The 10,123-nt window shown below is 29.1% G+C and overlaps 1 protein-coding gene across 1 annotated transcript; it reads left to right on the forward strand.

Annotated features, from left to right (window-relative positions):
- Nucleotides 1-2,652: 2,652 nt before the first annotated feature.
- On the forward strand, nt 2,653-9,499 carry LOC127125605 (uncharacterized). The gene is made up of 10 exons (XM_051054383.1): nt 2,653-3,192; nt 3,369-3,558; nt 3,687-3,820; nt 3,930-4,042; nt 4,198-4,321; nt 4,954-5,109; nt 8,585-8,737; nt 8,853-8,932; nt 9,023-9,072; nt 9,165-9,499. Exons 1-10 carry the CDS (start codon nt 2,800-2,802, stop codon nt 9,293-9,295), a joined length of 1,524 nt encoding a protein of 507 aa, XP_050910340.1. The 5' UTR covers nt 2,653-2,799; the 3' UTR covers nt 9,296-9,499.
- The last annotated feature ends 624 nt before the right edge of the window (nt 9,500-10,123 follow it).

Consider the following 10,123-nt stretch of genomic DNA (forward strand, 5'->3'; position numbering starts at 1 on the left):
TGCAAATGTTATGTTACGTGTGCTGCCATATCAACCTCCGTGAATGATCAAATTTATAGATGAAAAATATTGAGGTTCATAGAAATTAAAATTGAATAGTGATTTATTTATAGGAACTAAAAATATATTTAATCTTTAAAAAAATATAATTATAATAACTAAAAATGACACATAAAAAAATATAATTATATAATAATAGAATATATACTTTTTCAAAATATTAATTTTAAAATAAATTACAAGTTAATATATAAAAATAAATCACTATAAAATTTGACAATAAAATATCATAGGTAATTATTTCATTTTATAGTATTTAATTAGTATTCACATGCAAATAAACCTTTATGACAATTGATTTTTTATTTCTGGAAGTTTCACTTCACTTGTTAGCTGTATAACCATCAATCTTTTCATAAGCATCTCCTAATTTCTATTTAGCAACTTAGATGCAAAAAGAATTACGTGCATAAGATATTCCAAATCAATCAATGAAAAAAATTAGTAAAAGCCAAAAATGCATTTATCCAAGTGACATATAACCAAGCCAAATTGCATTTTGTGTTAGTGAGATATAGCCAATAACAATTACACATTTATTTTTTCCGTGATCTTTTTTCTTTCCCTTTATTCGTCACAATATTCACAATCTTTTATACTATTTTCTTCCTAATTTACGATTTTATTCTATTCTCACTCCTTTTCCAATATAACTCAAAATTCTCACACTTTAGGAATGTGATTGTTTTTAAATAACTCATTTTTAAAATAAAAAGATATCTTACTTTTTGAAACACAAAAGGATAAGAAGTGTCCTTTTAAAAGTCCACCATAATTGAAATGATGAAAGTGTGGTCCTATTTTTTAAGTAATAATTTCAACAACAACAAAAATTTATTGAATAATTAAATATTAATTAATACGTTTTCATCTCTTATTATAATTTTTTTCTTCCAATTCATTACCTATTAAATAGGGATGTCAATTTGTATTTATTAACGGTAATTTTTTAGTGAGAAGGAGATTGATGGAAAAGTTTTCTGATGACACTTTGGAATAGGATTCCCCGACTACCATTAGATATAATATACACACGGTCTTCTATTCTTCTTTTGTCAATTTCCTTTGACTTCTCTATTCCTAATTTTCTTTGTTCTCATCGTCATAACAACCATTCTCTTTTGTTTATTGTATTTATGATAATTATTCTTCGATTTCACTATACTTCGATTAATAATTTGTTTTTCATTTAATTAGTAAATTAATAGTTATGCTTTCATAATTACAAATGTTTTTGTATTTTTTTATTATTGATACAAGATGTATTTTATAATAAAAAAAACAAAACATATTTTTTTAAAAGGGAAAAACAAGGAAATACTAATGTCCTATTTTTGATAGAAACCTATAAAAAAAATTTAAGATTCGATCTCCATGGATCTGATTCTTCGTGGAGATCTGTGGGGATGGAGATCTATAGGGGTGAGGATTGTGGGGATGGGGATGAAAATTAATAAATAGGGATGGAGTGGGGGATGCCGTGGTGGCGGGGAGTGGGGAAACATCCTCCGCACATCCCTAATATTAATATATGCAAATTATTATATTATTCAATAAATTTATTGATTATTCAAAAACTATAAAAAAATAGTTATACAAATATCATAGGAGTAATATAAACAAATAATAAATAATAAATTAATTATTAATAATATAATATTAAATTTTAATTAAATAATCAATGTATTTGATCTATTATACGTCCATATACATTGAATATTCAATAAACTTAAAAAATGATTTTTCTAATATAGCATTAATTTATTTATTATTATTATTATTATTTAATTGTTTAAATATGTATTGAATTTAATTATACTTTTGATAATTTAATTTATATGATTCACAAATTAGTCTTTTATTTGAAATTCAAATAAGTTTGACCCTTTTAATTTTACCGAATATGTTCATTTTTTAATTTATATTTTTATATAATTCCACAAAATATTTCTATACGATGATTTATCACATTTTAAAACATACGAATTATTTAAAAATTGACACATCTTCAATCTTTAATTTTAAGTATAAATACAAAAGATGAATCAAAACTATTTTAATTTAAAATAAAAAAATTAACTTCTTGAATAAGATAAAATACTAAAATCGTACTATAACTAACAAATGTGTTTACTCATGATTAATGATTGATATTCTTGATTTGCATTCAATTATAAAGTAATTAATTTTTTTTATGGATTATTTTTTAATAAAACTATTTTTATTTTTTATTAATTTGGTTGTAAATATACTCTCTGCGAGATTCTACATTTGAATAATCACATTCTTTTAATATTTATTTGAATATGTGTGAGTTGATGTATTAACAATAAAATGAAAATAATTATTAAAAAAAAGTCCCTAGCCATTCCATGCAACCTGATTTTTTTTCAATATTTATTTAATCACAATTTAAGTAAATATTTGTCTTTTCCATATTTATTAAATGAAAATATTTATTTAGACTACATTTAATTAAAAAATTAATGATTCAATGGATTTAAAAATACAATATTTTGGATTTTAACTTTTAAAATAATATACTAAAAAAGACAAATCATTTTCCTATAAGAATAAAAAGAAGAAGAAGAAAAAGGGCCACAACTCCATTTTCTCTGTCACTAGCAACAGAGTAGACCCAACAACTAGCCTTTTTCAAAGTTGAGAATTTTCAAGATTCTCTTCTTCTTTTATCATACACTTTTTTCATCTCTAACCTCAACTCCCATCACACAAAAAATGGCACTTATCTTCTTCCACTACAAATTTTCCCTCTTTTCTTTACTTTCTCTTCTATTCATCACCTTCACTTCTTCCCATATCATACCCAGATTTCCTTCTCCACTCATTCATCCAGAGCAACAGATCATAAACTCTGGCTCTCTCCAAAATGGTCTCTACAAAACAAAATTCTTCACACAAAGACTTGATCACTTCAATTATAATCCACAAAGCTATCAAACTTTTCAACAAAGGTATCTCATCAATGATACCTATTGGGGTGGTGCCAAAAAGAAAGCTCCAATCTTTGTCTACACTGGAAATGAAGGACACATTGATTGGTTCACACAAAACACTGGATTCATGTTTGAAAAAGCACCTTATTTCAATGCCCTCTTGGTTTTCATTGAGGTAATAATCCTCCAAAGTTCAAAATTTAAATATTTATCATATATTGAATAACGAATGTATCTGAATAATATATAGACCTGATACATTGCGATTTTAATATTTTATTTTATATATTAATTAATTAATGTATCTGAATAATATAGAGATATGTTAATGCGTATGTTTGTCTCATGCAGCATAGATTCTATGGAAAATCAATACCATTTGGAGGGAATAAGAAAGTTGCATATGCAAATAGCACAACACTTGGATATTTGAGTTCTACACAAGCTTTGGCTGATTATGCAACTCTCATAATTGATTTGAAGAAGAATTTGTCAGCAACTCACTCCCCTGTTGTCGTCTTTGGAGGATCCTATGGAGGAAGTATAATAAATTTCTATAAATTTATTTTTTAACTAATTTAGTTTATAAAAATCTCTGTTCCGATCCACATCAAATCCGTGACACGGTAAGTACAAAGTTTTGTCTAATTTAGTTTTTGTTTTTTTTAGTGTTGGCTGCTTGGTTCAGGATAAAGTATCCACACGTTGCAATTGGAGCATTATCATCATCAGCTCCAATTCTTCAATTTACGGATTTGGTTTCACCCTACGTTTTCGACAACATTGTCACACAAGACTTTAAGGTTTCGTTAAATAATTAATGTCTTCTTATTATATTGTCGATTCCTAATAATAAGCATATACTATCTCTATCACGTGCACTCACGTGGTGTCTATGTATTATTATTACAGAGTGAGAGTGAGAATTGTTACAAAGTAATAAAAGGGTCATGGAAGTTGATAGAAGAAATATCCCAAAAACATGGAGGATTAGAATTATTAAGGAAAACTTTCAGAATATGCAAGTGAGTATTATTATTATTATTATTATTATTATTATTATTATTATTATTATTATTATTATTATTATTATTATTATTATTATTATTATTATTAATAGTTGGATTATTTAAGTATAATTGATATGAATTAATTTAATATTGTTTTGGTGTAATTATAGTAATTATATGGAAGTAGATGCTTTGGAAGGTTGGTTACAGACAGCTTGGGTTTATACGGCAATGACAGATTATCCAACACCAACCAATTTTCTAAATCCATTGCCAGCATATCCAGTCAAAAAGGTGCAAATTTTAATGTTTTAATAAATTAATAATGTTATTTTATTTTTATGGTTGATTTTATTTGATGTCGTGATGCTAATAAAATATTATAAATACAATTAATATTTGTGTGCGAGTGTTTGTTAGGTTGGTTTGAAAATTAAACATCTTTAAATGTGTGATGGAGTGTGTTTTAAGTTTAATGATAATGATAATGAAGTGTTGGAATTAAGATTATTTTAATTAAAATCAACTTGAGTCAATAGAAAAAACAAAAATCAATGCGTCTAAAGTGGGTTAGTAACATGTTTCTACTTTGAAAATACAAATTTAATAAATATCGGTATTATTAAATTAAATATTTTGATTGAGATTCGACTAGGACCTTTTGATTTAGATAAAATAAAATAAAATTAAATATATATTTTATTCTTGACTTAAAAGTTGATTTTTGTTTTAGAATAGAGTAATATGATTTATGCATTATGATATTTTTATTAACTAAATTAATGTACATAGTAGTAGATGATAATTGATTTGTAAATGAAGTGGATATTTTATGTATAATAATTGATCTGAAAGCACTTGGAAGTGTGATTGATATTTGTTTGTTTGTTGGAAAGAATAATTGAAATTTGGTGAAATTGAACCAGATGTGTGAGGCTATTGACAGTTCAAAGAGAGAAAAGGATAGGTTAGGCAAGTTGTATGAGGCTGCAAATATTTACTACAATTATAGTGGCAATGCTAAGTGTTTTAATTTAAATGATCATTCTGATCCTCATGGTCTTGCAGGATGGCAATGGCAGGTACTCTACTTATCCTCCCAAATTTATTATATTTTTTCATCATCTAAATCAAATACATCACTCATTTAATAAATTTATTATATTTTTTATTATCTAAATCAAATACATCACTTATTTAATAAATTTAAATAGTTAAATTTAATATAAAATAAAATAAAATATATGAATTTTTAATGAGTCGATATTATTAATAATATAATATATTAAAAGTGACAACTTTTATATCCATCTTTAAATATTTGGTAATGTCTCTCCAACTAATCATTTAATGTCATTTAGTTTTATTATATTTAATTATCTATTAAATTGTTTAAATTTGGGAGATTTTCAAAATAATTTACTAAAATGGAGAGATACTATAGTTTTATTGTTGTTTTTTCATGAATGCAATTTTTTATTTTTTCAATCATCTATTTATAATTGTTCATTTATGGCATTTGTTGATTTCAATACTTTTTTGAATTGAGAGATATCTTCTATAAAAAAAATGTAGATATGTTAATAGGCTCAACATATAGATCCTTTTTTGCTTTCTGAGTTAGATGATGGGGTTGTTTTCTACTATGATAATAAAAGTTGGGTTAGATGGTTTCAATTTCACCTTTCTAAAACTAAAAATTGGTCACTTTTTAGGGACAATTTACATTCCTTTTTTAGTGTTTTACGTTCTACTTTGTGACTTTCATCCCGGAAATTGAGCCACTATTCCATTTGAGTGATTCTTGATCCCTCTCTTATGGGTCCTTGTATAAGCTTGTTGTTAGGTGTTGGTTGTTGGACTTGCCAATGTCACAGACAACCTTATTTTCCCGAATCACTTGTTATTCCTTAAAGGTAGACTGTTAGTGGATGGGTGGTGGTGGTTAATGAGTTGGTGTACCTAGCTAAGAAAACCAATAAATCTTGTCTCATTTTTAAGGTGGACTTCGAAAAGTCGCATGCTTCAATAAATTGGAGTTTCTTTGATTATATGCTTGTCAGATTTGGCTTTAATGCAAAGTGGAGATTCTGGATGTGTGCTTGTGTATTATTGGGTAATCTTGCAGTTTTGGTCAATGGTTGTCTGAACCAAGAAATTAACATTGAAAGGGATTTGAAGCAAGATGGATTTGTAGACCCTTTTCCTGTTTATGCTGGTGGAAGAAGGCCTAAGCCGACTTTTCTCTAAGGCAGTTGACCTTGATATGTTGTTTGGGTTCACAATGGGTTCCTCTAGTCTTCTTGTCTCTTATCTCCAATATACAGATGAAACTCTTATCCTTGTTGTGGATTCTCTCAATAATCTTTGGTCGATTAAGACTACTCTTTAGAGTTTTATGTTGGGTTCAGGTCTTTGTGTTAATTTCTTAAAGAGTAATCTAATTGGGATTAATGTGAATCTTGTTTTTATGGATTATGCAGAAGACTTTCTTCAGTACGAGATTGGGTCTCTTCCTTTTAAGTATCTAGGATTTCATGTGGGGGCTAACCCAGTTGCTAAGTCTACATGGCAACCTTTAGTGTCCATGATCTCTAATCGGTTGAACTCTTGGAGGCATCGATATGTGAGCATATGAGGGCGAGTGATGTTATTGAACTCAATTCTTAATGTTATTTCCATCTTCTTCTTATCTTTCCTTAAGATGTCTATTATGTGGAAGAGTATAACTAAGATTTAGAGGTGGTTCCTTTGGGGCGAAGTCAAAGAGGGTTGAAAGATCGTCTGGGTTAAGTGATATTATATGTGTAAGTCTAACTAGAATGATGGCCTCGGGGTTAGGGTTCTCCACTTGGTTAACTTGACTCTTTTGGCTAAATGCAGATGGCGTGTTATCTTGGGTGCCTCTGGTCTCTAATCTGATATTGTGTCTTCTGGGTATGATGCCCAAATATTCTCATATTATATTAGGAGTAGGACATCCAACCTTTGTTGGGCTTCCTCCTTGTGGCGTCTCCCTCTTAGGTTTCAAGCTTGATGACCCGTTTGATTAGTTTGTAGATATTTTTAGGAGGAAAGTGGGTTCTAAGAGCCTAACCTCTTCCTGGAAGGACACCTGGATTGGTAACATTCCTTTGAGTGCTAGATTTCTTACGCTCTTTAGTATTTCATATCAGTAGGATTGGTCTATCGGGCATGTGGAAGTTCTAGTTAATGGTTTGCTAACTTGGGAGTTAAATTGGAAAATACCTCTATTTTATTTTAGGCAAGAGATATTTTCTAGCTTGATGCTTCAAATCAGGGATCTCTCTCTCTCTCTCTCTCTCTCTCTCTCTCTCTCTCTCTCCCTCCCTCTCTCTCTCTTACACACACACACACATAGGATCATGATACCTGATCCTATTTCTCACTAAGGAGTATGGATGATGTTTTGACTTTTATTTTGGCTTACCTGGAGCTCCTTTAGAGTGGGTTTTACAATGCTCCCTCGGGAATCCTTATGAACTAAGCTCTCCCCCTTATATGGGGTAGCTGGACGCCCTAAAAAATGATTGTTATTTTTTACAACTTATTCACAGGATTCCAACTAGAAATAATTTCTTTATCCGTAAGGTGTTAGTTGATCCCAATGGTGTTTTTTGTTTGATGTGTAAGGGCTTTTAGATTCGGTTACCCACCTACTCGAGACCTGTGACTATACAACGTCCATTTAATATGATTTTTTAGACTATTAGGTGGTGTTTATTTTCTCTAAGGACCTCACAAACATCTTTTTGTTTATGACTTATTTGGGAGGTAGGCCTAGGGTCATGAGTGGGTCGTCAAATATGACCTTTTGAGGACTATCGTCAGTTCAAAAATTGTCCTAGAATGAGGCGAGTAGACTAGACCCACATTTCTAGACATTCCTTTATAAACCAATCAGAAGGATCCTCTGCATAAGAACCTAATAGAGAAAGTCTATTCTAGCAAATTAAAGCATAACATACACTAGTGGATCTAGCCCTATAAAGAGAGAAAACCACTTACTCCTTATACCTAGCAAATGTGATATCACACCATAGTCCTAAAGTCTTCGAGAGAAGCCTCAACCGACATCTCCCAAGCAAGGGTAGGTTAATCAGGGGAAGTTCACAAATCCCAACTCCCTAGCCTCTTAGGTTTACAAATATTAGACCACCGAACAAGGGATCTTCCCATCTCCTTTAATACTACGCCACACAAATCTCCTACGTATCCTCATTATTCTTTTCCACATCTTAACAAACATCTTCGAGAAAGACAAATAGAATTATTAAGGATAAAATTTAGAACAAAATTAAAGAGGATCGCCATACTTTTGACGAACATATTTATTCATCTAAGAAAGAAGTATAGACGAGGTCAACGACACTAGAAGAATAATTCCAATTTTATATTCAACATATAAAAATCATATCTTAAAAGTTTAAAAAAATAGTAATTTAAATCCTAATAAAAATATTATTTTGCAATACTGAAAATTATTTTGCAAAACCTATAAAAAAGTTATCCTAATTAATTATTTTTTGAATGGAGGCTTGTACAGAGATGGTAATGCCAATGGCCTCAAACAAAGAAAGCATTTTTACTCGATATGAGTGGTCATTCGAAGACTTTTCTGCCTCCTGCGAAAATGAGTACAAAATATTGCCAAGACCCAACTGGATTACATCAGAATTTGGTGGTCATGTAGGTTATCAATTTTTAATTTATATAAATAAATATTCAGTTTGTATATTTTCATGCTTGCAATAATTCAGATGTTCAATGTTATAAATATTGATCTATTATATATTATTTGCAGGATATTGAGGCAGTTTTGAAAAGATCTTCTGGTAACATCATATTTTTTAATGGTTTAAGAGATCCTTGGAGTGGTGGAGGGTAAACCCTTATCATCTTTTCTATCATCATACTATTGGTTATTACAATTTCACATTCAACTATGCTAACTTTGAATGAGTTTGATTGCAGAGTGTTGAAGAATATAACAAAATCTATAGTTGCTATAGTTGCAAAAGAAGGTTAGTTGAATAATTTGCATTTTTTTTATTTTTTATTTTTTTATGTTTATGTATTTTTATAATTAATTTGTGTGTTGTGTTCGTGTGAGTAGGAGCTCATCATGTGGATCTAAGATACTCAACTAAGGAAGATCCAAAGTGGCTTAAAGACATAAGGAAGCAAGAGGTAGAGATTATAGAAAGTTGGATAAAACAATACTATCAAGACATAGCTAAGATATAGTTTGAAATTAAGGAATAGTTGCTTATTATGTTTAATCTTTAGAGACGGTTGTGAAATGAAACAATAATAATAATAAGTGATTGATAGATAAAGAAGAAGTTCATCCTATGAATGATTGAGATGTATTTATAGTATGGGATGTATTTATAATAGGGTATGAATCAAACCATACTATAAATAGTAGGGAATGTGTTTTTGGTTTGATTTTTAAATCCATTTTTTTAGCATGTGTAAATTAAAGTGTTTGGTTTTAGTTTAAGCAATATGACTTAAGCCAATTTATTGAGTTTTTTGATTAAGAATTATGTTTGAGAATGGTTCAAGTCATAACTATAGTAAAATCTTAAAAATCTTTTGAAATTTTGTAAAATTGAGAATCTTCCTGTGTGATTCAAATCACATTGTTTATCTGACTCGAATTGAATCAAACTCACAGAGAGCTCAAGAATCATTTCATTATTCGAATCACAGACTTAATGATTCGAATAACAACACTCTGATTTGAAACAATAGAATGTTTGATTTGAATCATACTGAACTGAGAAACTTCATATTTTACTTCTTGAAATCTGATTCGAATCACCACTTTTCTGACTCGAATCATGCGACTCGAATCATAATTTTTGCAACTCGAATCACATAAATGATTTATATATATTTTTTATTCTTGATTCGAACCTCTTGGTTTTCTGACTCCAATCATACCTCTTGCTTATGACTCGAATCGTACACTATTTTGTGCTAGATCTGCAGCACATATAAATATAATTTTCTCTCAAAATCTTTCACAATGTTAAAAAATATACACTTCTAAAATTGATTTGAAAA

The sequence above is a fragment of the Lathyrus oleraceus genome, chromosome 3, assembly GCF_024323335.1.
Source record: "Lathyrus oleraceus cultivar Zhongwan6 chromosome 3, CAAS_Psat_ZW6_1.0, whole genome shotgun sequence".
In the NCBI taxonomy this organism is placed as follows: domain Eukaryota; kingdom Viridiplantae; phylum Streptophyta; class Magnoliopsida; order Fabales; family Fabaceae; genus Lathyrus; species Lathyrus oleraceus.

Coding starts and splice junctions, on each gene's coding strand:
- LOC127125605 (XM_051054383.1), top strand. CDS start 2,800: ATGGCACTTATCTTCTTCCACTACAAATTTTCCCTCTTTTCTTTACTT. Junction 4,043..4,197: donor AAAACTTTCAGAATATGCAA/GTGAGTATTATT, acceptor GTGTAATTATAG/TAATTATATGGAAGTAGATG. Junction 4,322..4,953: donor CAGCATATCCAGTCAAAAAG/GTGCAAATTTTA, acceptor AAATTGAACCAG/ATGTGTGAGGCTATTGACAG.